The sequence below is a fragment of the Setaria italica genome, chromosome I (assembly GCF_000263155.2).
Source record: "Setaria italica strain Yugu1 chromosome I, Setaria_italica_v2.0, whole genome shotgun sequence".
Classification (NCBI taxonomy): domain Eukaryota; kingdom Viridiplantae; phylum Streptophyta; class Magnoliopsida; order Poales; family Poaceae; genus Setaria; species Setaria italica.
In genome coordinates, this window is record NC_028450.1 from 27,492,006 (window position 1) to 27,518,106 (window position 26,101).

The following is a 26,101-nucleotide window of genomic DNA, read 5'->3' on the forward strand; positions in this document are numbered from 1 at the left end:
CCCCCCCCCCCCCCCCTTCCATTCTTGCTGCTCTCATGCATTTCACGGCTGGAATGGGGAACCCCAGCTTCCACTTCATGAGCCCTTGATCTCTATGGAATGAGCATGCCTACTGCCGAGAGAGGTAGGAGAAGGGTCTTACCACTTGCGGCGCAACTTGCTCAAATGAGTCTTATCAACCAATGGTCAGACCGAATCCATTTGACAAGATCTTGTTTGTGCTTGTAACTTGCAATGATGGCAGTGCCTGCAAAAGACTACTCCCTCCGTCCCAAATTATAGGTCGTTTTGACTTTATTAGATTCATAGGTTTTGTTATGCACTTAGATATACCCTATGTCTAGATGCATAATAATATCTATGTATCTAGAAAAGTCAAAACGACCTATAATTTGGAACGGAGGGAGTATGATTTAGCCAGTTGATACGAGAAATTATTTGAAATGATTGATGTAGCCCTTTGACGCAGCAACAATGCACGCAGATTAGAAAACAGGAACGACAAAATGTTGCCGGGTTGCTTTGCTTCTTCACCAAGTGATGCTCTTATACTGACTTGCAACTCCACACAACTGTGCAGCCTTGTGGGCGCTATCTATCCATGTATCATAATACCTGTGTGGTCAAGAACCCTGAAGGACCTTTCAAAAAAAAAAAGAACCCTGAAGGAGCATAGCTTGAGAATGGTGACGACTGCATGACATGAGAAAGAGTGCAATCGTCACCCTGCACCAGCAGAGCTTTTCTTTTTCTTTTTTTCTTTTTTGAAAATCTGCACCAGCAGTGCTGCAGCATGTACAGACTACCTGTTGAGGTGCCGGTGCTTTATGTAACCATTTATAGCTAGCTCGTCTAACAGCAACCTCATGAGCTTCACCACCAAGTTAGAAAGTTGTGCAACTAATAAGGACGCAAGCTAGGCTACCAAAACGGCAAAGAGATAGCAAAGTGTTAACCTTGTTAACTTTAACTGCAGTAGATTTAATTTACTCTTCTCAGGAGAATACAAGCTAGTGCTGTCACAAGACCTGCAGCAACATGATGCATAACTACTACTGCTACTAGTTCTCTACTTATAATACCGTTATTGGATGACCTTACAAGGATCACAATCATTACTACCTAAGCATTTTTTGAATTCAAACCTCTTGACCTAATAAAAAATTGTTTAGAGTGTAATGATTAATTCAGTTCAAAATCAATATAATTTACATTCTTCTGCACATTGCACAGCAGGGCAGATAGGACTCCATCATGGTCCGACGAATGTCTCCTCATAGTATCATTAGCTCCATCCACGAAATAATAAATGGTGAGAAAGGCGTACCAGGCGTTTCTTTCCTTGTGTTAGCTGCAGCCGTCTCAAAATCCTCTCAACACTCCTTGACTTGCACGTCTCTCCCTCTCTTCACTGAGCTAGCCCACAACCATATGCTTGCTATAAAAGTACCACCCGGTCACTGACTAGCATGAACTACTCCACATTCATCTCGTCCCGTTTCAACCGCTTCGTCCCCATAAACTACAGCGAAATTGCACTGCTAGGATGGGAGGAGCTACTAACCTACCTCCAGGTTTCCACTTCTTCCCCTCAGATGAAGATCTTGTCATCCATTTCCTCCGTCGCAAAGTGGCCAACCTCCCATGCCGCCCTGACATCATTCCAACAGTACTTCTGCATCACTACAATCCGTGGGAACTGAATGGTTTGCATTCTCATCCATTTCTCTATTTTCATGGTAAAAATTGTGCACTTATAACAATTAATACTCCAAGGCACTGCACTGCAAGCTGGAAACCAGTGGTATTTCTTCAGCCATGCAGCACAAAGCAGGACCTCACCAAATGGGTACTGGAACCCTATTGGTGCTGATGAAACAGTAACAAGCAGTGGCTGTATTGTTGGCCTGAAGAAGACACTCATCTTCTGCACCGGAGAACCTTCCAAGGGTTTCAAAACTAACTGGATCATGCATGAGTACCACCTTCAAGATGGAGGATATAATGTCAGCGGTAGCAGCACCTCAAGCAGCTCAAGCTCCAGCAGGAAATCCCAAAGGAAGAGAGTTCACTCAAGCACGGTGAGTAATATAGTATATCCTGTTGCTTCACAGCAGTCAGCTGCTGATATATGTAACAACTGACTGGGGTACAAAACCAATCAATAATCTTTGCAGGAGTCCAACAGCTGGGTGGTATGCAGAGTGTTCGAATCGAGTTGCGGTTCGCAAGTGAGCTTCCATGACGAGGGCACAGAGCTCTCATGCTTAGATGAGGTGTTTTTGTCGCTAGATGACTATGATGAAGTGAGTTTGCCAAATAATTAGAACCCTAGCTAGTAAAGTAGTGCTGATGGTAGTAGGTCCTATGCCTGTCAAGTCATTTAATTAACTGTGATGGTGATATCTACGTAAGTGGTTGCAAGTTGCATTATGTATCATTCAGATGGCCTGATAGGCATCGAACTTAATCCAGTCTATCCAAAATCATTACCATGCAATTAAATATGATGTAAGGGTATAAAAAGCTTGAGCTTGTCTGATAAATGTGACGTGTGATATGTGTGTGAACACAAATCACCTAGCTATGCTCTAAAGATCAGCTAATTTTCTCAAGCATTTGGTGGTTTACTTTGACTTATTTGCTGTGGATCATTGCTTGCTACTTTCGGGTTAGGAGACTGATGTAGAAGTATGGCCAGAAGATCGTTGCTTTCTCCCAAACTTATGTTTGCATCCATGTGAAAAATGGTGTTTCAGTTTCACCCACGAAGAAAAAAGGGAACATCGAGATGCTTATATGTATTTTAACAGAGATCACGAAAAAGAGGTGGGTGGAGCATGCGCTAGAATATGTCAATCTCGGCCATCAATAAGATAAGCTTTCAAGGTCATATGATTGTTTACATCTACGTGGTCACAAGGCAAGCTTGCGTGTGGGAAGTAGTACGCAGTACATCCATGAACACACCCCACTTGCCAAACTGAAGTCGAAAGCCCTGATTGGTTCCTCATCGCCTAATGGATGTCTTTAGATCACTCATTGTGGGAGAGTCACTACGCAGTAAACCCATGGTGTCTATTACCCAAATGTATTTAAAAAAGATCTAGAACTTTCTTGCTTGTACCTTGTAAGCAGCTGGATAATTTCATATAGCCCTATATATAAGGTGTCTAGCTGACATGGGGTTTAACCCACAAATGTCAGTCTGACAGATCACAATTAATAAGGAATTAATTTCACACCAAGTCAGTGGTGTCAGAAACATGAGGACAATTTCCTCTCTGTTACTAAAGCTTATACTGGTTGAAGTTGTTAATTCGCATCTTCATGATTTAAGATGCATGTTCTATTGTCCTATTTTCTCTGACATAACAAACATGAATGTTAAAGGTTTGACATATATAAGCGAATGGGGGACACTTCAGAAAAATAACAAAAGTTTAATTATAGCTATGGTAGTGGTCTATATCTGCTATCATTGTGATTGTTCTGTCATGATTTTTTTCTTTAAGAATGTAATAGACTTTTTTTAAAACGAATGTAACAGAATTTTAGCTGAAAGCAGAGCCTAGATTCTGGTAATTTTCGACCAGATAGAGCATTTACAATAACCTCAATCTCGATATATGCATCAGCAACATATACGTACCATATCTACTTTCTCAATTAAAAAGACCCATAAAAGTGATCATATCTTAAAGGAATTTAATTCTACTCTTATACAACATCCTATCTTAGATGTGCAGCTTGCTAGTTTTTCTATCATGTGGAGAAAAAGAGTATCCAACTGCAAATATAAAAGCATCAATGCAGTGGTAAGAGCTTAGAACTGACCATACCAATTATACCAAGTATAATTTGCAGAGGCAGAGCAAACACCGCCTGAAATTTCGTAGACATCCATTAGTAGACAAAGAACTGTGACAATAGGATCTCTTGTAAGAGGGTTGGAGATGATGCCATAGACTTAGTGCTTCAGAAATCCTATAGGAGAGCAACATTATGTTAGTTCACTATTTTCAGTTAAGAGATTTTTCCAATATTCTTCCTGTTTGAAAGAATTATATCCAGATAATAATTAAGTAGCAATATTCATGAATCCTGACTCCTGAGAGAACTTTTTTACATCTTTACATGAAAAATGCATTTGCCAGGGTAACAATAAGTACTAAGTTAAATTCGTGACTTTAAATCTTAAAACCCCAATCCATATCCTTAACCAGTAAGATCACCTTTTAGCTACAGCCTGATAAGCAGTTGAACCTGCAACCCAAATTGGCATGACTAAAGGTACGTCGACTGATAACACATTGTACTTCCTTTGTATATGCCAGTATAGAGTACTTTACCCCTATATGATATGATGCCCCATATTAACATCATTTACCCCACACTTTGAAGAGGACACATGCCTAACTCCCAAGTAGGGCCCCTGACGTCATTTCAAAAGTTAACAACTTCTGAAATTATACATCTTATTAACTCACTTATTAGCTTTACTTGTTATGTCTGTACTCCATTTACCTTGTCATAGTTGGTGAGAGTTGGGACAATCCCATATTGGTTCTGTAAGGGTACAAGGTATAGGTCTTTCAAGAAGAAGAAAAAAAGAGTACAAGTTATAAATAGGAGGGAGTACAGTACTCACGCACTGGGATAGCTTTTGAGGCATAGCTCGAGCATCACTTTGTTCCTGCTCCTATATATTGTTGGGCTAGATACTTTAGTAGCCCAAAGACCCAGACGCTCATTCATGGGACCACACACAGATCCTTGGTTAGCAGTTTGAAGGCATGCAGTGCTGTTTGTTGTGCAACAAGTATCAAAGCTTAGGTACCCTCCTAACATCTCCCTTGAATTCCACGTTGTTGGACTTAGCAGTCGACATTTGAGAGGGAAATCATTGCGATAGACGAACTTTATGATTGAACTTACCTAACTGCAGCTGATTTATGAAGTGTATTGCATAATTAACAGTATATCCATGCAAAGGGACACTTAAAAAGGGCTTTATTGAAATGGACTGTATATGGAGAAAAATACCAAAACTCGTACCTCAGTTTTATATAGCTAGGAAGCTTCTGCGAGCCATCTGTCTACTTTCTTTACAGTTTACACATGCTGAAAATAGACAACATGCAAATCCAATCCAGAAATGAGTTAAATCCCTGTAATTGTCAAAAAGTACAGATGATGTGCCTACGATGGTGACATAACATTATCTAATCGTATGTGGATGCAGTTTCCAACTGGACCACATCAGTGCATTTACTACTTTCCCTAGGCACTAATTGTGCCTATGATATGCATGGTGTGGCAAAGTTCACTTCAATCCTGTCATGCTGATCAACGTAGGATTTAAACAGAAAATATTAGCAGCAGTTGGAAGCATTCAGAGTTCTGAACAGTTAGTTTTGTATATTTGTCATGCTACAGATAAATACAGCCTCTCTTGTGCTCCAAAGTCCATCCCAAGCAGTGTACTAGCTAATTCTGTTTGTATTAAACCGAGGGAACATGTAAAACTTGTATATGTAACCTTAAAGCATGTATGATGAAGTTCTATGTATCATTTTTTTTTAAGCAGAGCTGAGCTTAGCCCATTTCATCAACCATAATATAACCTTGGAGAAAAATACGGTAGAGTTCTACGATGCACATGGTTATCTTTCAATTGGTCACCTCCATCACCAATCATTGAGATTTAACGCCACATTAAATACTACACTGTTACGTGCACATAATAAGTGGTCCATTCAGTATGTCATGATTGAAACTGTGCTCAAAGAAAAGCTCCATTCAAGCAATCAAATCAACAGCCCATCAAGCAGTCGCCATACTCTTGGTTGCAACCACCGTCCTTTGCCCACTTGTCTGGCTTTGTAGGAAGCCCTAAACCAAGTTTAATTTTGACATTGCTAGTTTGCAACCCTTCACTATATGATGAATGAAGCTTTGGGCTACTTCCTGCATAGGGCTCAATTAAGCCCATTACACCAATTGATTTCCCCCCTATTCGGCTATTCCCTGGTTAGACATCTTACAATAGACTTATAGCAATTGTCGATTGCTCTCACAATAAATTCGTGACATGAATAGTGCCATCCATTTTGGACAAACAAGATCAGAAAGATTTTCATTGACCCGGCCTGCTGCTTCACTGATCGCCGATCCCCTTTTTGTGCAGTTAAGAGGTTTTGAGTTCTCTTAGGTTCAACTTCAACCTAAGTACCTAACCTACTAAAAGATTTTTGCCCCAAAAATGAAACCACCATTGTGACAGATCACCAATGGAAGCCCCAATGCAATTTCAGCGTTTCAGTCCCTTGTTGCATTTACTACATGCTACCTTCCCAAGCTAAACCCTAGGGCCCCAAAAAATCAAAATCCAGCATAAAACTACCACCTCAATCGCAAAACAAGATCACGAGTTCCACACGCTGCGAGCACAGATCGCCATCCAAAATCACGCGGCACGGAACGAAGCGGGCTGCGGGCTGTTACGCGGGAGACAGGGAAGCGTTAGAGGTAGGAAAGATCACCTTGGAACAAAGCGCCAGGAGATGGGTTAGGACTGGAGTGCACCCCTCTCCGGAGAATCTCCGGGTTCATTGCCTCTGCCGCCGGAGATTGCCGCCGGCAAGGGAAGGCGTAGGGTTTTGGTGGGGAGGGGGGAGAGGAGCAGAGGGCAGAGGAGTGGTTTCTGATTAGTTTGAAAGGTCCAGGGTGTCATCTGCAAAATTCGAACATCTGGGCCGGACTGCTCGTGGGCCCTGCTTCCTCTGGGCCAAAATTGTCACGAGATAATGAGATATTGAGATGTACGATAAATTTTCGCAACATGATCATTTAGGATCTTTTAGTTTGGAAGGCCAAAGTTAAGTGGCAGACTTGCTTCTGAGATACTAGGTGAGAGTTCCAAAATGACACACATCTCTGCACGTTGAAAGATACTTTTTTTTTTCAAAACATAGTATAGACGAAAAATGCTCATAGACTCACGCGTGCGCATACATAATTTGTGTAACTACAAAAAGCATGTAGGCTGACACACATGTGCCATCTTTCAAAACAACACAATAAAGTTTGTGCAAGCTCAATCCAAAATTCCCAATACCTTCCTAAACTACCGCGTGCTCAGATGGTCTGGAACATAGTGTGAACTAGTTCTCCTTGTACGTCTCTCTCTCTCCTATCACTCACATAGCAACACAAGCAATCAAACAAGAAGGATACTGCTATCCTCGTCTTAAAAGACGAGCAAAGAAAATAGTAGAGGATGTTCGGATACACCCACTAAAGTTTAGCACCTGTCACATTGGATGTTTGATGCTAATTAGGAGTATTAAACATAGGCTAATTACAAAACTAATTGCACAGATGGTGTCTAATTCACGAGACGAATTTATTAAGTCTAATTAGTTCATGATTTAGCAATGTGATGGTAAAGTAACCATTTACTAATGATGGATTAATTAGGCTTAATAGATTCGTCTCGTGAATTAGCACAGGGTTCTGTAATTAGTTTTATAATTAGCTCATATTTAGTCCTCCTAATTAGCATCCGAATATCCGATGTGACACTGCTAAAGTTTAGCATCTAATATCCAAACGCCCTAGAGCATCCCGGTAAGGTATTCTCTGAATCCAAGAAACTTTTGGAAGCACCTGAATGGTGGCCACTCCTTTCGGGGCAATGATTGGTCATGACGCCATTGGCCCCCTCGGCCAGCAGCAAGTCCTCCATCGATTGAACGCTGCTGTCTGGCCCTGGGCCTTGAAGCATGGAAAGGGGCCATCCAGTCATCCACTATCAATGGCTCCCCACAGTCTCTGAAGCTGGAGCAGAGACTTTCTCGATGCAAGTTCATTTCATCAGAGACATGGCGAGATTTGACGCATGCGTTACAATGTCCGTGTGCACGCACTGAATGATCTTCAGCAAGAACATGACGCCCCCTGCACTTTGTCCCGGCATGTAGCATATGGAGTCTGACTGAACTGTTGTGCAGGCCCGCAAACAGCTAATCACCTAGTGGCCAAACAAACGGCGGATCGATCAGCGTGCGTTCATGATCGAATCGAAGGCGAGTAGGAATCAAATGGAAGAAAGTCTTGCTGCCAAAACAGTTGGGGGGTCCTGGTATACTTGATTTGGAGCTTTTTGGTCGAGCTCTAAGATTGAGGTGGCTCTGGTACGAATGGAGAGATCAGGAAAGGCCTTGGGTAGGAACTGACATTCCTTGTGATGCCACGGACCGTCAACTATTCAGAGCTAGCATAGTGGTGATGGTTGAGAATGGAAACACTGCAAAATTCTGGCAATGCTCCTGGCTGCAAGGGAAAGCCCCAATGGACATTGCTCCTTCTTTATACAAACTTGCTTGGAGAAAAAAACAGCACAGTGCAGGAGGAGCTTACAAACTATAGCTGGACAAGAGGCCTATGGCGCATGAATTCTTCTGATCAAATGGTTGAGTTTGTGGTACTTTGGGATCTAGTGCAACAAGTTCAGCTAAGCAACCAACAAGACATCATAACATGGAGATGGACAGCAAGTGGAGACTATACGTCAAAGTCTGCATATGAATCACAACTAGTAGGTACATATTCAAACATGCCAGATATACAGATTTGGAAGGCTCATGCTGAGGGCAAGATCAAATTCTTTGCATGGTTAATCATCCAGAAGAAGTTCCTTACTGCAGACAAACTGTTGGCCAGAACATGGCCTTGCTCAGAAATATGTGTTCTTTGTGATCAAGCTCCTGAAACAGCTATACACATGGCCTTACATTGCTGTTTTGCAAAAGAGATATGGTTTCTGGTATCCAATTGGGTGGGTCTCACTTCTTTCACAAACACAGGAGATGGTATGGATATTCATCAATGGTGGCGAGGCATTCTGAAGGACATGAAAGGAAAGAAGAGAAGATCGGTGGCAGCTATCATCATGTACACCATATGGCATATTTGGAAGGAGAGAAATTGAAGGATTTTTGATAAGTCAGTGCTCAGGCCGGATCAAGTGTTGGGACTCATTCAAAATGATGTTTTCATTCGAAGGAAGGCATGTGGAACCCCTTTTATTAGAGAAGAACTTCTTGCTTTGTAGTTTCCTTCTGTTTTCACTAGTGCAGTTAGTGTGGTTGAGAACTCATTTTCACAATGTAATCGCTATGTAATCCTACTTCAAACTCTTCTTTCTTCTTAAATGAAAGGCAGTGCTCCTGCCAATGTTTCGAAAAAAAAGGAATCTTCTGATCTTCCTCGCGCGCAATTATTTGTGCTCCGTCTCCTCGCCGATCAGAGCCGCTGTTGGCTGTTGCCGCACGTCAATGGTGCGGCCATGGCCATTGGGAGGGGGCATCAGGCAAGCAAGGCATTTGCAGTGGGTGTTCTTTGGCGGGTAGAAGTAGAACAATGATACCTTATGTTCTTGCAATTCTCGACCAGAAACCAGAGTTCATCCAAGAAAACGTTTTTGGCAATGCCAAGTTTGGGTTGCAGTCTCCAGATGGGGGCAGACAATGGCCCAGTGATGGCGAGGAGGAGGGGCCCTTGTGTTGTGTGCGATGGCGACGCGATGGCTTGGAAAGGAGGGAGGTCGAGCAAGGAGGCGAAAAGGAGAGGAGGAGGTTCAGTGGCGTTCTGAGGCAGGGACTAGGCTTGGCCTCGTGTGCTGCATCGTCATCCCCCATTTTGTCCTGGTTTCGAGCAATACAACGAGGTCACAGGTCAGGTCCGGGCACCTCGCTCACACGTAGTACTTGGTAAAATGAGTCTGACGATGCAGCAACCAGCTACGTGTTATAGGTGGAATGGCCTTGTCTCGGAGGATTGGACATGTGTGGAGTCAAGACTCTTTCACGTACCATTGCATGACACACAATTGCCGGAGCCAAAAGGAACATATGATGACCATTGTGAATTGTGACGTCTTCGGCAGCAGCAGTCGTGGAGAGGATTTCAATGGAGAAAACAGACTCGCAATTGCAAGAAGCTCTCAAGTACGGCGCCTGAACAATTTTTTGCTCTAAACAGGAGGTCTATCTTCTTTTGTTTTCATGGAGAAGTATGAGTAGTTCTTGAAAAGAAAGACAAGTGTGAAAGCCTAGTATCTGGTAAAAAGGTGTTCAGGAGAACATAGCTTGTCTCATTTGTCCAGATAAGTTCGCAAGATTTATATCGGGAGGAAGAAAAAAAAGGATCTCTGATCGATAAAGCTTATCTGAATAGTACAAGTGGATGGTCATGCATCCAGGGCACCGGAGCGCGTGGTATGTACTGGAGAATGGCGATGGAATCCGAATCCTTCACATCGATCCACATCTGGACCTTAAATCCTTCATGCTTCTCTTTGTGCGCTGCGTTTGATTCTGATCGCACCACAAGTTGTGATGATCTTGCCAGCGCCAGCGCCAGCGCCAAGTTTGTTCTTTCACTACTGTTCCTGTATCAGCTGGGACATATGCACATCACAACCTTTATTTTCTTTTTGAGAAAAAAAACTAGGGCACAAATAAAGTTGACTCGAAATCATTCTCAGGGAATCGTTCTCTCATGGATCTTGCCCTATGTCAGCCATGGAATAATCCAAGTCTATTGCGTCCATACATTTTTCTTTTGCGACGCAACACAGCTAATAGAATACATACTCTGTGTTGTTTTCAGAGATGCTACTCGGCTAATAGTGACAGGAGCACTAGCTCAAAATTGCGAAAAAGGGGTAAATTTTCTAGCATGTTTTTTCTTTTGTGTGCCATCCATGTATTTTAGTCACTACATCGTGACGCCATATGCATAAGTTGAACTAGGATGGCGATGTTCGTTGCGGAAAGAAACCACATGTCAGTCCCACTAGGAGGTTGGGGAAAGAACCCATGGAGCATGGCTGCATGGGACAAATTCTAAAGCGGTTTATATGCATCTACCATGAAATTTTGCATTCAGTTTATATTTGATTAAAACCAGTTTGATTAGAACCATTGCCTATAGAACATAAAAATCCTAAATAATACCAAGATAATAAATGAAGTAATCTTGAGCACGCTTATATTTAATTAAAAAAAATTAATTTCACCAAATACATGAAAACTATCAGGACAAACTTAAAACTTTAAGAATTTTCCTTGTGTGATAGATAGAGCAAAAGAGAAAAAAATATATCACGGCTTTAGTTGGCAAATTACTTGGAAAAAATAACTATGTTCTAGCTTGTCATGTAATCACAAATGACGTGTTTTTGTAGGAGATCTTCTTACGATATACGTTGTATATGTGCAAAACATCATTTGTTCACACATTCATTCCAGCTATACATATAAGATATTTCTTGTTGCTATTTTGTTAGGAATGTGTATATCTTACAATTGGGATGTCAAGATGACAACCACGTCTTGCTTAGTTGTACCATCTATCAACGCCATACAGCGGGTGGCGCGGCGTGATTACTTAGCAATATGGTGCTACTTGTCTCATGTTACCACTTGTCGCATGTTACCGATACTTTCCTCTAAATGGGTGAGAATGCCATCCGAGCATGTATACCTACACGAATGTGGTTTTGGGATGCCAGGATCGGTGTTAACCACATCATGATTAGTTGTACCATATGCCAACTTATGTACCATGCATGGATGTCGTGATTAGCTAGCATCGCTTGTCGCACGCTACCTATAACTTTGTCATCGCGCAACACCACGACAACGGTTGTTTCTTTCATCTGAAGGGAGGAGAGCATCATCCAAGATTTGGTGAGGGGCGTGCGTGCATGTGCCTAGCATTTTCAGGGCCTGCCTATATGATTCTCAAAGACAAAAAGACCTACCATTAAAGCATGCACGTCATTTCTTATTGTCTTTTTTTACAAACAAGAGGACCGTGTGGCTATATCTTTCGTATTTGGGATGCTTAGGGTTGATGACAACCACATCATGCTTAGTTGTACCATATCCGCCAATATTTTCTGGCAATCACTTGTCGCACGCTACCTACAGCTTTATCTCGCGTGCAACACCGCGCCAACGGTTGTTTCTTTCCTCTAAGGAGGATGGGAGTCTTGGTAGGCCATGCATGCTTGAGGCGGCTAGCATTTTACACCGCTTCTTATGACCGTTAAGAATGCGAGAATCATGTGATCGTATTGTGCGGGTTCAGGACACTAGGGTCGATGACAGCCACGTCATGCTTAGTTGTATCATATCCGCCACCATTTTCTGGCATCGCTCGTTGCACGCTGCCTACAGCTTTACCCTACGTGCAACACCGCGCCAACGGTTGTTTCGTTCCTACGAAGAGGGAGCTTGGGGAGGTGCTTTGTGTGCCTGCACCTAGCATTTACAGGGCCTATATAATCCTCCTACGGGGAGGAGGGAGGTGAGGGTAGAGAGCGGCATCAAGTGGCGGGCATATGTAGAGAGCTGCTGCTGGTGGTGACTGGTGAGTGACTCTCTCCTGTGTCTCAATTTGCTAGCTACGACTAGCTAGGGGAGGAGGCCCATTTGCGCCTCCCTCCCTCCCTCCCTCCCTCCCCGCTTGCTCATCCATATCTCCCTCCCTTTTGCCATTCCTTTTCTCGATTTGATTCTTCCATCTCCTGGCGCTCCCTCCCTCCCTCCTCTCCTCTGCCCCCCAGCATGCCCTGACCCCCAGGTTGCACTCCTCCTCCATGAGATGTAGGAGCAGCTAGCAGCAGATCAACACCTGGGAACGGGAAGCCAGCGGCGGCGGCGGCGGCGAGGACTGTCAGGATCGGAGGAGGCAGCCAAGCAGAGCATCAAGCGATCGCCACAGGAAGAGAGAGGTAACACCAACCTCGCCCCTAATCCACATCTGCTGACTGCTCTTGATTCCGATGATCCTCCGGCGGATTAGGAACCACCGGATTGTGAACGATGGTTGATTATAGATACTGGTAGAGGTTAGCCATTCCGGCGGCCTAGGCGCCTAGTAGTTAGCTGTGCGTCGCGCTCGCGCGGCGGCGGAGTGTTTTGCTGTGGGGATTTGTGCGCTTCGTTTATGTTTTGTTGTTGGGGCGCTGCGCAGCCACGCTGGATTGGGAAAGCTGGCGGCGGTGCGCATTCTGCGCTCCATGTCGCCGACGAGCGGGCCCCACCCACGCGTAGGGGAAAGGTCCCCCCGTCGCCGTCGGGAAGCGTAGTACTCGTACCCCGTCATGATTGATGATTAAGGCCTAGCATGGCTGGCTAACCGTGAGCGGATCGGAGTAATGCTCGTACTTGCCGTTGACCAATCTACTCTACCCCGTTGTTTTTTGTTCGAGTGCCGTTGACCAATCTTCTCTACCCCCGTTTTTCTTTTTTTTTTTTGTTCGAGCCCAGCAGATTTTTATGGTGAGCTACAGGCCAATGCCTGGCCAGCCTGCGCAGCGCAGAGAGATAGGCGGCGGCTAGCACGCAGTAGCGCCTAGCATAGCATAGGCCCTGGCTGTGATGTGATCAGACAGCCGTCATCCGGCGGCGGCGGGGCACACTGTGTAAGCCACGAGACGCGGATTAATTCGTCTTTAATGTGAAATGTGAGGTCACAGGAGACGCCAATTTTCCGTGTCTTCTACGACCCCCATCGCAAAAGACACGTTTTGCCGATCCGTGTTTCTAGGATCAAGACGTGAATTGGCAAAACGCATCTCCAATGATACTCTTTATTGAAGACGCGTTTGCCAATCCACATTTCCTGTGAGAGAATCATTGAGGACGCATTTTGCTAACCACGTCTCCTACGATGAATTAAAAAAGGAAAAAAAGAAAAATCGGAAATAAAATACTTATTATATACGTTGATCCACTGTATACTTACAAATACTTACAAATACAACCCATCTCTCTTCTAACAGATACATGGCTATCAGTTTCACATATATATTCTAACATTCATGGTGAACATGCATTTTGTTTTTCCTATGAGCATCAAGAACAACTTAATCAAGATTCCTATCTCTAAAATCTGCTGGCATGGTGAAGACATGTAGAACAAGACCAAGACAAAAAAAATTCAGTGCCATCTTCCATTTACATTTGCCTGCAACCAATCCATAGAAATGAGATACACTAGATCTACATGGTATATAAATTAAAGTACATATGTTTCTTTGCATAATCACTATTGTGGTATATAAATCTAGCTGGGGAGAGAGATATGGGATTACATACCTCAAGTATTGCTCTGATGGCAAATAGGAAAAAGGTCGAACACTGCAGCCAGCCAGGGGCCTGGCCGGCCGCGCACGCTGGACGGCTGGAGCCGTCGGTGTCCGCGGGGCTCACCCGCCTCTCCTGCCGCATCTCCAGAAAGCGGCGAGCCTTTCGGTGGGCGACGAAACAGTACGGCGTGGCCTGGGGGCCCGCCTGTCGGTGTCGTTCGGCCGCGCCGCGCCGGCGCCGCAGCGAGCAGCCACGTAACGTACGCCAAGGACACCGTACGTGTGGTGTCGCTGCCACCTGCCAGAGTGGAAGCGCCGGTACCGGCACGCAAATGTCGCAGCGCCTGGTGCTCTTCTGCCTCGTGCGTCCTGGACTGGTCCTTCCTAGCAGCGAGACAGACGCGAGGGAGGATCCACGTGATGTGAAGACAGGCTGGGCGCTGCTGACCACGTGAAGAAAACGTGGCGACCTACAGTCCTACACTACACTACACTACACCGGCGTCCTCTACAAACACGACAGGCCTGGCTGCTGTTTGTGTTTGGAACGCAAAGAATTCACGCCCCCGGAAGTCAGAGTGTGTTTGGTTTGAGGGTCAAATTAGGCTAGGTTGGATTCGATCCAGATGGATCCGCGTTTGGATGAAAAGCGAGGTGGATTGGATTGAACCTAGAAGGAAATATACCCCTCGAATGCGGGTCGAATGCATCCGCTCAAAACAAAGCGGACGCACTCGACCCAGATGGACACCGTTCATCTCCGTTCATGCGTGCAGGCGAGTCGGCCGGGGGAGGGAGGGAGGGAGCGATGGATGGCACAGGGAAAGGGAGCAACGATGGCCGGCGTGGGGAGGGAGGGGGGGGGGCGACAGCCGATGTGCGGAGAGGGAGGAGCGGCGGCCAGCACGGGGAGGGAGGGAGCGGCTGGCGCCGGGAGAGAGGGAGGGGTGGTGGAGGTCGGTGGGGAGAACTGGAGAAGAAGGATGGAAAAAATTTTTATAGTGGATAATATGTGGGACTCACGTACAATAGTTACAAACGGTGTTAAAATGACATCCAATCGACACCTCTCAACCTTTTCAACTAAACATGAGATGAGTTGGATTCATCACTTTCAACCAAACATGAGATGAGGTTGAACCCAACTCAAAAAAGTGGGATGGAGCTAACCCGTTCCAATTGATCTTGAAACCAAGCACATGATTAGCTAGCCCTTCTCACTTGCCGCAGCACTGCTCCAGCACCTGCAGGGCTGCAGTTCTACACGCCTTTTGCGAAGCCGGAGGCTTTGCCGCGCCTTTGCCCATTGCTAGCTGCCATTTCCAGTTGGGTTGCCACCTAGCTCTTGGCTCCTGGTCGCCCACGTGTCCTCCCTCCCCCTTGGCGCCAAACCTGCTGCTGTTCCTGTACGGACCTGTGTCCTCGGTGTGCCTAGTTCGCTTCGTTGAGTTACCAGAAATGGACAATGGTTCCAACAACACTTTACCAAGAATGGACAAGCCTCGAGTGCAGGGTAAAAAGGCCGCCCTGGTTGCATTGTCACCGGCTACTGTTACCGCAGTACCGCTGCCTACTCCCTCCTTCTCGCTCCCCATGAATTCAAACATAATCAACTTTAATCAAATATATAAAAAAATATTAATATTTATGATACATAATTAGTATCATTAGATATATCGTTGAATCTATTTTCATAATAAATTTATATAAAAATATAAAAATTTCTAATATTTTCTATAAATATAGTCAAACTTAAAAAAAAGTTTGACAGCACGCTTACCACGACGACAGATATTAAGCGAGAGAGGGAGTGCTCCTCTTCCGGCCGCTGTCATCCAGGCCGATCTGTTCGTGTCGCCCTAGCTTCTACTCACTGGGTACGTAGCTGATTCCATTTCTATGCTACAAATGGACGCTTCTCCCCTGCATTATACACGGTCGACAACACAAGTTTGGCCATCCCAGCATTCGCTGCTCCTTCCTTGTTTATTCGAAAAATTCGAATAGAAGGATTGAATTTGGTCACGGAAAGAAAAAAAAAAGGGCCTGCTTTGGAATCCGACGGCGTGAGGGCGCGGGGCCGCTAGATAAAGCGCTTGTCATTTGCCCGCCCAACCCCAAAGGCATTTCCTTTTGCCCCCGGCGCCCCAGTCACCCTGACGTGGCTCGCGATTCCTCGGTGCCTATTCTATTGCACACTGCTGGCAGCCCACCAGCCAGCGCGCGGCGGAGTGGCAGTTCCATCTCCTCGCCGGATTGGATTCCGGCCGCCAATAATTCGTCCGCTCCGCGCCGGCGCCATTTCGTGTGGCTATTCGTCGGCCTGAATCCAGCATCGCAATTCGCGGCCACATGTGCGCGCATATATGATTGCTGCCCTCTGGTTCACTTTGTTCGCCTCTCGATTTGTTCCGAGAGCAGGATCTTCCTACGGCGCTCCCTGAGGTGATCGCTGATCGGTGATTCAGACATTGGGCTCTTTGAGCATCCAACCACCATTGCCTTATTTTTACTACGACGATCCAGTTGAGTGCCTTCGTTGTAGCTGGTAGTAGCGGCAGACATCGGTTCGATACGCCGTTGCGTCCTCTTGTCTGACGAAGGAACGCAAGTATTTTTTTTCTTCTGCAACTTTGCGCATACTATGTGTGTTCACCTCTCCTCTCGGTGTCTGAATTCCTAGCAAAGTTCAGGGTATGCGAGAGGTGCAGTTTCTTTTGGTTGGATCAGATTTCCATTTCCTTGCGCGGAAACTTACGGACAACTGCTAACGGCTTTTCAGGGGATCCGAGGTGCTGCAGCTCGGGGTTGGCGTTTAACTGAAGCTCAGGCTGAAAATAAAAATCTAGCAAAAGGTATGTTTGTTCTCTCGTCCGTGATGATTGCGTCTTCTTTGGTAAGAAACTCATGATTGATTCCCTGTTCAATAACTGGACCGAAGCTTCTCTGCTCTTAATGATTAGGGATTATTATACATGGTTGACATCGAGTTTACTGTATATTTGCAGCATGAACTGCTACTCATATATATTTGTTTGTTTCAGTGGAAGGATTCGTTGAGTCGCGGAGATGCTGCCCTACTTTGATCCGGAGTACGAGAACTTCAACCAGCGCATCAACCCTCCAAGGTTCAACTTCAACACTAAACTGCAGAAATTCACGATTTATGGTCCAATGTTTCAGACTTTCAGTTCTCGTCTTTGCTGCTTCATTACTTAACCAAGAGTGGTAAATTTGCAGGGTGTGCATCGACAACACCACATGCAGTGACTGCACCTTGGTGAAGGTAAGATCCATTTTTTATCTCTTCAGCTCCACTGACAGATTACAGGGCAATGTTCCAAAGAAGAGCGCGCGCCTCATCTCTTTCGTCTTGCCTTTGGTGGTTCAGGTTGACAGCATGAACAAGAATGGCATTCTGCTGGAGGTGCTGCAGGTCCTGAGTGATCTCGACCTCCACATCTTCAAGGCATACATCACCTCTGATGGCGGATGGTTCATGGATGGTAAGACTAAGATATGCTCCCTCCCATTATTATACAATTTGTTGCCGCTCACTTAGTTCAGAGGCTGACGAGCTATACTCCTGCCATGTTGCTATTTGATGCAGTGTTTCATGTCGTGGATAAGCAAGGACAGAAGATTACTGATGACAAGACCATCAAGTACATTGAGAAGGTTGGTAAAACTTACAATACTTTTTTAGTATTAAAATTTTAACTTTACCAGCGTCAAATTTTAGTTATCAGAGTCGAAAGAATGAACTGAAAGCTGTTACTTTTTTCTTTGTCAGGCTTTAGGTCCAGAGAGCAATCTGCTTGGCGCGAAAGGCAGCAACTCCCCGGGGAGGTCGGTCGGGCTGCACTCCATCGGCGACCACACCACCATCGAGCTCAAGGGCCCCGACCGGACGGGCCTCCTCTCGGAGATCTTCGCGGTGCTCGCCGATCTCCAGTGCAACGTGCTGGCCGCCGAGGTGTGGACGCACCGGATGCGCGTGGCCTGCGTGGTGTACGTCAACGACGTGGCCACGGGCCTGGCCATCGACGACCCCTGCCGCGTGTCCCAGATCGAGACCCGGCTGCGGCACGTGCTCCGCGGGTACGGCGACGGCGGCGGCGGCGGCGGCGACGACGACGGCCGCGGCGCGCTCGCCAACTTCGCGGTCGGGTCGGCGCCGCACCACGTGGACCGGCGGCTGCACCAGCTCATGCACGCCGACGTGGACGTGGACGGCGACGCCGCGCCGGCGGCCTTGGCGGCCGGCGAGGGCGACAGGCCGGTGGTGACGGTGGAGCACTGCGAGGAGAAGTCCTACTCGGTGGTGAACGTCAAGTGCCGGGACCGGTCCAAGCTGCTGTTCGACATCGTGTGCACGCTCACTGACATGCAGTACGTCGTGTTCCACGCCGCCGTCTCGTCCGAGGCCAGCTACGGCATCCAGGTACATAATAATCCACATCCATCCACAGTGCTCCTGTCCTGCACACACCATGGAAGCTGTGTTCATATCAGCCATGGAGATTCATGGAGCTTGTTCTTATCCAGGAGCTGTACATCCGTCGCAAGGACGGCAAGACGCTCCTGAAAAACGAAGCCGAGAGGGTGATCAGGTGCCTCGAAGCGGCCATCTCCAGACGAGTATCCGAGGTACAGCACAATATTCAGAGGCATTTCCTGCTGCTCGTCTGATTCTACCGCGACATTTCGGTCTGTTGCTGACGCCGGCGACGCGCCGTACGTGCACACAGGGCTTCACGCTGGAGCTGTGCGGCAGGGACCGGGTGGGCCTGCTGTCGGACGTGACGAGGGTGCTCCGGGAGCACGGGCTGACGGTGGCGCGCGCCGACGTGACGACGGTGGGTGGGCAGGCCACCAACGTCTTCTACGTCCGCAACCCCTCGGGGCAGCCCGTGGACATGAAGACCATCGAGGGTCTCCGGGGCCGGGTCGGCCAGACCATCATGCTCAGCGCCAAGAGCGTCCCCGCCAACGTCGCCAAGGCGCCCGAGCCGGCCTCCGGTGGCTTGGCCAGGGCCAGCTTCTTCTCCTTCGGCAACCTCTTCGCCAAGCTCCGAGCCTGATCAAACTGATTCCGGCTCCAATTGTGTAATTTGGTGTAGAGATGAACTGAGGACTAGAGTAGTGGGACAGGGGGAGAGCAACTGTATGTGGCATGTAGCAGCTGTGGTTGTAGAGTTCATAAGGAGCCTCTACCAGACTGGTGGTTCTGTGCAATGCAGACTGCTTGTTGAGGTGCATCGGTGCATTGGGCTACCTGATCATCTGATCTGCATCGTTTTGCATCAGACATCCTGTAACCTGTTCAACCTGTATCTGATTGGTCAACCTCTCAGCTAGCTGAACATCTCAGCATTTGGCTCTCTGCAATTCTGCATGACTTCCATTGTCATCCATGTTTGAAGGGAGCAGTTAAGCCAACATTATCTAATTCAAAAAAAATTCAGTAAAAACTACAGAGAACAAGCCACTATCTTCTGCAAATGGCAGACGTGACTGCCGATATGAAGTTGCAAAATGTTTGCATGGAGAATACGATGCGCCGGCAACAGGATTAAATGCTGATACCTGAATTTACCATATCATTTAGGATCAGAAAATGGTTTCTTTACAAAACCTTGTCCTTTTCCTTTTTTTTTCAACATCAAGAACAACCAATTACATAAGCACAACACAATGCTGCTGAATCTATTTCAAAAAAGGGGGAAGGAAGAAGAGCTATTGTTCATGGGAGAGAAAAGGGGATCCCTGAAATCTGAACTGTCATTGTGCTCAACAGTGCTGAAGTAGCATCTACATGTGTATCCTTAAGATAAAGGATGGCAACGTATAATCCGATTCACATTGTTCTGAATCATATACTTGACAAAAGTCATGAACCGTTGAAACATCTATTGGTGTCTGCTTCTTTAGCACTCATTTGCGGGGTTCAAAATCATCGTCAACATCATAAGCTGGGTTGCACAAGCATCTGAACAGCCTTCCGATTCCCTGCACCACAAATGTACCGATTACTTACTGAAGATTGCAATACATAAATCAGTGATATACAACAAATATGCATGGTTATTGAACAATTTCCTGAGTAAACGCAGGAGTTCGATACGGCACCGTCCGAGCTATGTCATCATCTGAACTGTCATCTGAACTGCTGTCATCATCAAGAACTGTTCGTTTTGATGGCCCTGACGGCCCTGGCCCTGGCGCTGGTAATGCCTCCTTTTCCCTCTACTCATGTTCCATTTGATCAAACATTGAATTTGTAAATGTCAGTTTCACTGGTTCAACTCTAGATGCAGCACATCTCCATATAAATTGCATTAAGGAAAGGGAAACTGGTGTACCTGAAATATTTTCCCAAGAATTTTTAAGGCCGTTGCTCGGGCCTTCAGATCCTCTTTCTTGACATTGTTTTCGTAAAGCACCTAAATAAATACCTTGTCACACATAAGCTTGATATGCGAACAATTTCAACAGATAAAATAAAAGATTATTCATAGTACAGACAGCTGTAGGCACTACTTCTCATAATGTGTGTTATCAGATACCTCAAGACACATACCATTTCACAAACATGCAGCAGAGTCATTTCAATGTCCACAACATTCAGCTTCCACAGTGAGCTCATCATCAGATCCTTGTTCATCCTCATCTGCAAGTCAACATCCTGCTCCGTGGCAATGCCATCCTTGCTACTCTGCCGGCAGGCCTCCTCTTGCAACTGCAACAGCTGCAGAGCTCCTGCATTTCTCCTTTTGCCCCCTCATCAGTCAGCAATTTTAATCATCGGAGCACAACCTGCTACGCGAAAAAAGTTTTTCACCTTTTGCTGCTGTGATCTGTGACTTCCATAGGTGGCCCTTGTTCCTGACCCACTCGGCCACGAATGGCACTCCTAGGTACATGGCCTTCTTGCCAAGCTCCTTTGCTGCTTGTCGAGAATAGACGTATCCAATGGTGCGAAGAATATCCAGCCCAGATGCTGCAAATGGACATTTCACAGTGAGTTGAATGTGAGAGAACATAAAATATAAATAGTTTGATAGGATCAGAATACTGACAAGTGGTGGAGAGCCTCTTTGCCTCAGCTTCTGCACGATTAGCAAATCCTTCTTTGTCGCCACGAACATATTGCGAGAGGAATTCCTTGAGAAATCTAGCTAGCTTTTCCTCTCTTTCCCTTTGCACGTTCTTGATCACAATAAAATAGAGTGAAACCAAGAGCACTGCACCAAAATATGAAGTGCTACAATACCATCAGTACAGATAGTCAACTAACCCTGAGCCTGTCCTGAAGCTTTTCAGGGTTGTCGTTGTCGCTTGTCATCTCAGTGGAAGCCATTGTTGCCATTGCAAGATGGCCAACGTAGTCCTCGAACAGCTCGCTCCCAAAAAGGAGGGTGAAAACAACAGTGCCATCCAGTATGTTGTCCCTGAAATATTCAACAATCAAGATCGATCCACTGTATGGCCACTCTGGAGACACTAGCTCCACTTACTCAACTCTCAGAGTTCTGAAGTTCCAATTGCTGCTGAGTTATACCATCCTCTCATTTTCAAATTTTATTTTTGGAAAATATCAAATGTCAACTGGGTACCTAGTACCTACCTGGATATGCTGTTCTTGCCGTAGCCGTCATAGGCCTTCCTCTGCAGAGGGTCACTCAGAACCTGGTAGGCCTCTCCAAGAGCCTGGAAATTATCCAGACAGAGGGAAAAATCTCAGCTTGTCAGCACACGGCACATTCACTCCGCTAAATCAAGTCGCCATCCAGCAAAGAATATGGACTGAGAATCAAGTTGCAGTGAGAACCTGGAACTTCTCGGCCGCCTGCGGGTCGTTGGGATTCTTGTCCGGATGCACCTGCCTCGCCTGAACACAGAAAAGGGAACCTGAACACTTGAGAATAATTCCCAAAACAAGCAGGAACCAAAAAGGCGTTTGCTGCTTTTGTTCGGGGAGAAGTTGAACAGCAGCAGCAGCAGCACACGAGCAAGATAGAAGGACCTTGATGTAGTAGGCCTTGCGGATCTCGTCGTCAGACGCGGCGGGGCAGACGCCGAGCACGTCGTAGTACTCCATCTCCTTCGCCATCGCCGCCGCCGCCGCCGGTGCTGCTCGCTAACCAAGAACTCCTAGTCCGTAAGCAAGAAGCAGGAGGCCAGCAGCCGGGGCATGGACAGAGGAGGCGGAGAGGAAGGGTAGGAGGAGGCGAGCCGAGCCAGATGGAGGGAAGAAGAAAGAGTAAGGCGCATCATTTCATTCATGGCGCAGGGAAGGAGGGGAGCCCGTCCCCACAGGCCCATCTTTCCAGTGATGCGCACGCAGCGGCAGCAGAGCTGGGCAGGGCAGGGGCAGCGCGATGTGCGCGGGGCGTGGCGCGGCAGCCACACCCAGCCGGCCGCGCGGAAGAGAATCCCTTAAACAAATGCCCGCAGCGCGCCGGCCGGGCGGCGCGGGGTGGTGGTGGACCTGCAACTGCAAGGCCTGAACTAGCCATTTCTCTCTCACCCTTTCTTTCTCCTCGGATCAAGAATTCAAGATCGAATGATTACCGCTATTGCTACTTTTTTTTCCATCCAATTCTTTTTTTATCTCGTTCGGTTTGATTCCCGGTTTGGTCGATCGATCTCCTTTGCTGTTGTTTACCACGCCTTTCGTCATCGCTTCTTCTTTGTGCTTTAGAATTATTTTCTCTCTCTGTGGGAATTATTTGTTAAGTCTCGTTCTTCACTTTCTGCTGCTGTCTTCCACTTTTGTCTCCCCTCCTGGTGTGGCTGCTTACAGTTGTTACGAATGGGGCGTATGATTATGGCTTGTGGTCACCGCATTTCTTGTGCAGTGCCGGGCAATAATTCATGTTAACGTACGATAGTTCATCAATGTATTTATTTATTTTATCCGTTTAGACTTTCAGAAAGGAGAAGATGCTTCGGCTCATCGAAAGAAAAAAGGAGATGCTATTTATGGGCTAGAATCAATCAAAGCTTATTTCAGTATTTGTTATAAAATAATCTGTTTTTTCACTTTTAAGAGGTTTGTTTTGTTTTCCATAAAGCCAAAGTATGAGTGAACAGTTTTTTTCTTTCCATTTTCACACACTGCTCCTCGTTGCATGTTGATCCCTCCGATGAGGTTGGATCAGGATCTGTGTTGGGATCATTTGAGTCTAGTGAAACTAATAAAGGAAAATCCAGCGAGCACACACACTAGTCGGTTGTGTGCCCCCGCGTCCCCTCCCCCCGGGGGCGACCACCCCTCACTGCCGCTAGCCACCTCCCTCCCTGTCTCCCTCACCGTCGTCGGAGGGAACCGTCAGAAGCCCGCGCGGCTCCTTGGGATGGCGAAGGCGGGGTCTCTCATCGAGTTGACCGCGTGCTCTAGACAGGGGCTGCGCGCGGCAACCTTCCTTCTCCAGGTGGCGGCGCGCTCGTCCCCGGCCGGCGGAGCGCGCTTCCGTGGCCTTGACGGCCGGATCCGGCAACGATGAGGGTGGATCTGGTGGGCACGCGATGGGCCCCGCTGGGTGAGCTCGGGCACCACGGTGGCGGCCCTTGGTGGCGGCGGCGCGCCGGCGTAGATCCGCGGCCCCAGAGGCCGATGCCGGCGAGGCCCGGGGCGGATTTGGCGAGCCCGCAGCCAACGCGCGTCTCTGCCAACTTGGGCCATGCGTCGCCTCCCGGTGGCGGCGTGCGACCGCGGTAGAGGAGCGGTGATGGACAAAGGTGGTCGCGCGGGGGTGGCTTTGGGGCGCAACCGCCAGCTTGGAGGGTGGCTGCATGGGTGACGCTGACGGTTGCGGCAGCGTCAGCTTGCCGAGATGGCGGATCCGGAGCTCCAGCGGCCGGATCCGGTGAGCTAGAGGCCAGAACTATGCGTGGAGGCGACGGCGTTGCGGTGGCGCAGACGAGGGTGGTCTACGCGCGGCATGAGGAAGCATGGCGGCGGTGTCGAGGAGGAGACCTGCGTGCCGGCTCGAGATGTGTCGAGCCGCTGTGGGCGGTGACAATCGTACGCGGCAGCAGCTGCGGGTGCGCCGACGATACGGTGAGGCACCGTGGTGGCGCAGCCGAGAGGGTGCGGCGGTGGCTGTGTGCGTGGAGCAGAGGTCGAGGGGTGGCGCATCTAGGAGGCGAGCACACCGGAGGTGGAGGTACGACAGCGTGGTGCGTGGAGGCACGGCGGCGACGCCGCCCAGGATGGGCTGTCGTGACTGTGGTCCGGGAGTGCCGAGCCGTGAGTGTGCAGCGAGGGGTTGGGATGCTCCAGGCGAAAGTTCTCACCGGCGTTTCTTGTTGGTGGAGATGATGGCGGCACCCTAGGGCGTCATTTTCCCCGTTGGGGGCGTCATGTCTGAGCTACAACCCGGGTGAAAACCCTGTCCAGATCCTAGAGGAGCGACGGCGGCGCCATTGGCGTCGTGCCCTCCTTCGAGGCGTCGTCTCTAGAGATCCATCTCGGTTTGTGGCATTGCTGGTGCATTGGTCATGGGCGTCCGCAACTGGTGGCAGCAATTTCGCCGCGTGGGAAGCTGGACTGGTGTTGCTGAGGCCACGTGGAGGCGATCGCAATTATGGTCGCGGTTAAGGGTTGTCTCATGGTTGTCAGTTTTGGCCGGTGGCTGGCGTTGCTTGGCAACGGTCAGTACGGCATGGGACTGCATTGGAGGATAGCGCTTGTGGCAATGGCATCGTGGGATGACTAGGCTTGTAGCGGACTACGACGAGTTGCTTAGCTTGGTTGGACTATCCGGTGCGGTACATTGTCAGTAGATAGTGCAAGTGACTTCTTTGGCTTGCTAACACGGCGACAGAGGCTATTTGCGCGGGTGAAGCAACGAGGCAACGTCGACCTGCGGCGGCGGCTTGGCTGATCGATGGAGATCTTGTGGAGCGGGGCAACATTGCTCACCACTCTGATGACGACAAAAGAAACGGATCCGTGACATGGAGTACTGTGGCGGGCGTGGTGAGGTCCTCGCGCGCGGTGTCTCTTTGAGACGACGAGAGCGAGGTGGAGTCCAACAGCGGATGTGGCGAGACCCGCGTGTTGTGTTATCATGGTGGCGATTGAGAGGCAACCAGCGAGAGGTCCGGATTCGGTGGTATCACTCTGTCAGGTAGAGTGTGGTGTTGCAGCAGCACTACAGCGGAGGGTCCTTCATGGCGGTGACCTTCTCGGTGCATGCAGTCTGTTTCTATCGGTTCCCTGTCGACGCTAGGCCACGCATGGAAGTTTCGGCGATTACATGAGCGGGAATATTGGTGGGTGCCACGGAAAAGCTTCGTCTCTGCTGCCGTTTGTCGGATGGAGTTAAATCCGCTTGAGTTGTGTTGAGTTCGGTGTGTGTTGATGTTCCAATCCAACTAGCCGATGTGTTGTTAAGTTAAGTTAAGTGTGTGGCGTGGTGTGGCATGTGTGGATGACCCAATCCAACCTGCAGATGTTTGTGTTGTTTTTTTGTTGTTTCATCCAGTCTGAACTCCATCTTTTTTTAATATAATCGGCAATTCTCTAACCTAGTTCGTTTAAAAAAATAAAGGAAAATCCACGCAGTAGGATAGTAAAACTAATGGTTGATGTATCGGAATCTCGTCTTTGTTCTTCGGTGTTCCGGGGGGTCATTTAGTCCAAAAGATAGCGGATATAGCCATACCGTATAGGCCTAACAGTATCGCCGTCGTCCATAAGGGCAGTCCCAACCTGCTATGTCAATGATCAGAAACTGCGGGGGTGTTTGGATACGAGGCGCTAAACTTTAGCAGGTCACATCGGATGTTATGATGCTAATTATGATAACTAAACATGAGCTAATTACAAAACTAATTGCAGAACCCCTAGGCTAATTCGCGAAATGAATCTATTAAAGCTAATTAATCCATCATTAGCAAATGGTTACCGTAGCACCACAT

General features: G+C 47.6%; 3 protein-coding genes across 7 annotated transcripts; 2 read left to right on the forward strand and 1 right to left on the reverse strand.

Moving 5' to 3' along the window:
* The first annotated feature begins 1,406 nt into the window (after window positions 1–1,406).
* On the forward strand, window positions 1,407–2,601 carry LOC101776521 (NAC domain-containing protein 104). The gene is made up of 3 exons (XM_004952753.2): window positions 1,407–1,706; window positions 1,777–2,081; window positions 2,178–2,601. Exons 1-3 carry the CDS (start codon window positions 1,547–1,549, stop codon window positions 2,325–2,327), a joined length of 615 nt encoding a protein of 204 aa, XP_004952810.1. The 5' UTR covers window positions 1,407–1,546; the 3' UTR covers window positions 2,328–2,601.
* Window positions 2,602–12,389: 9,788 nt separating this feature from the next.
* On the forward strand, window positions 12,390–19,558 carry LOC101775029 (ACT domain-containing protein ACR3). Of its 5 annotated transcripts, none has more exons than XM_004952750.2 (10): window positions 12,390–12,444; window positions 12,685–12,808; window positions 16,950–17,022; window positions 17,212–17,295; window positions 17,408–17,453; window positions 17,559–17,673; window positions 17,778–17,845; window positions 17,961–18,611; window positions 18,716–18,817; window positions 18,919–19,558. In XM_004952750.2, the coding sequence occupies exons 4-10, from the start codon at window positions 17,237–17,239 to the stop codon at window positions 19,249–19,251; spliced, it is 1,374 nt and encodes a 457-aa protein (XP_004952807.1). In that variant the 5' UTR covers window positions 12,390–12,444; window positions 12,685–12,808; window positions 16,950–17,022; window positions 17,212–17,236; the 3' UTR covers window positions 19,252–19,558. The 5 variants fall into 5 exon arrangements, with proteins under 5 accessions (XP_004952807.1, XP_004952806.1, XP_004952808.1 ...); XM_004952749.4 differs by having other exon boundaries at window positions 12,409–12,444; window positions 12,641–12,808; XM_004952751.4 differs by having other exon boundaries at window positions 12,420–12,444; window positions 12,679–12,808.
* Window positions 19,559–19,739: 181 nt separating this feature from the next.
* LOC101774358 (chaperone protein dnaJ 10) lies at window positions 19,740–22,836 on the reverse strand. Its single transcript, XM_004952746.3, has 10 exons — window positions 22,197–22,836; window positions 22,002–22,061; window positions 21,798–21,880; window positions 21,468–21,621; window positions 21,250–21,379; window positions 21,012–21,170; window positions 20,751–20,929; window positions 20,533–20,613; window positions 20,270–20,416; window positions 19,740–20,179 (listed from the first exon to the last, which is right to left on the reverse strand). The coding sequence occupies exons 1-10, from the start codon at window positions 22,281–22,283 to the stop codon at window positions 20,105–20,107; spliced, it is 1,155 nt and encodes a 384-aa protein (XP_004952803.1). The 5' UTR covers window positions 22,284–22,836; the 3' UTR covers window positions 19,740–20,104.
* Between the last annotated feature and the right edge of the window lie 3,265 nt (window positions 22,837–26,101).

What these genes read in the sequence shown, in the direction of transcription:
- LOC101774358 (XM_004952746.3), bottom strand. Translation starts at nt 22,283, where the DNA reads ATGGCGAAGGAGATGGAGTACTACGACGTGCTCGGCGTCTGCCCCGCC. An exon ending in AGCTTCAGGACAGGCTCAGG is followed by an intron (nt 21,380 to 21,467) that starts GTTAGTTGACTA and finishes ATTGTGATCAAG; the next exon opens with AACGTGCAAAGGGAAAGAGA. An exon ending in TTCTTGGGAAAATATTTCAG is followed by an intron (nt 20,417 to 20,532) that starts GTACACCAGTTT and finishes GAACATGAGTAG; the next exon opens with AGGGAAAAGGAGGCATTACC.
- LOC101776521 (XM_004952753.2), top strand. Translation starts at nt 1,547, where the DNA reads ATGGGAGGAGCTACTAACCTACCTCCAGGTTTCCACTTCTTCCCCTCA. An exon ending in CAATCCGTGGGAACTGAATG is followed by an intron (nt 1,707 to 1,776) that starts GTTTGCATTCTC and finishes TAATACTCCAAG; the next exon opens with GCACTGCACTGCAAGCTGGA. An exon ending in AGAGAGTTCACTCAAGCACG is followed by an intron (nt 2,082 to 2,177) that starts GTGAGTAATATA and finishes TAATCTTTGCAG; the next exon opens with GAGTCCAACAGCTGGGTGGT.
- LOC101775029 (XM_004952750.2), top strand. Translation starts at nt 17,237, where the DNA reads ATGCTGCCCTACTTTGATCCGGAGTACGAGAACTTCAACCAGCGCATC. An exon ending in GTGACTGCACCTTGGTGAAG is followed by an intron (nt 17,454 to 17,558) that starts GTAAGATCCATT and finishes TTGGTGGTTCAG; the next exon opens with GTTGACAGCATGAACAAGAA. An exon ending in CCATCAAGTACATTGAGAAG is followed by an intron (nt 17,846 to 17,960) that starts GTTGGTAAAACT and finishes TTTCTTTGTCAG; the next exon opens with GCTTTAGGTCCAGAGAGCAA.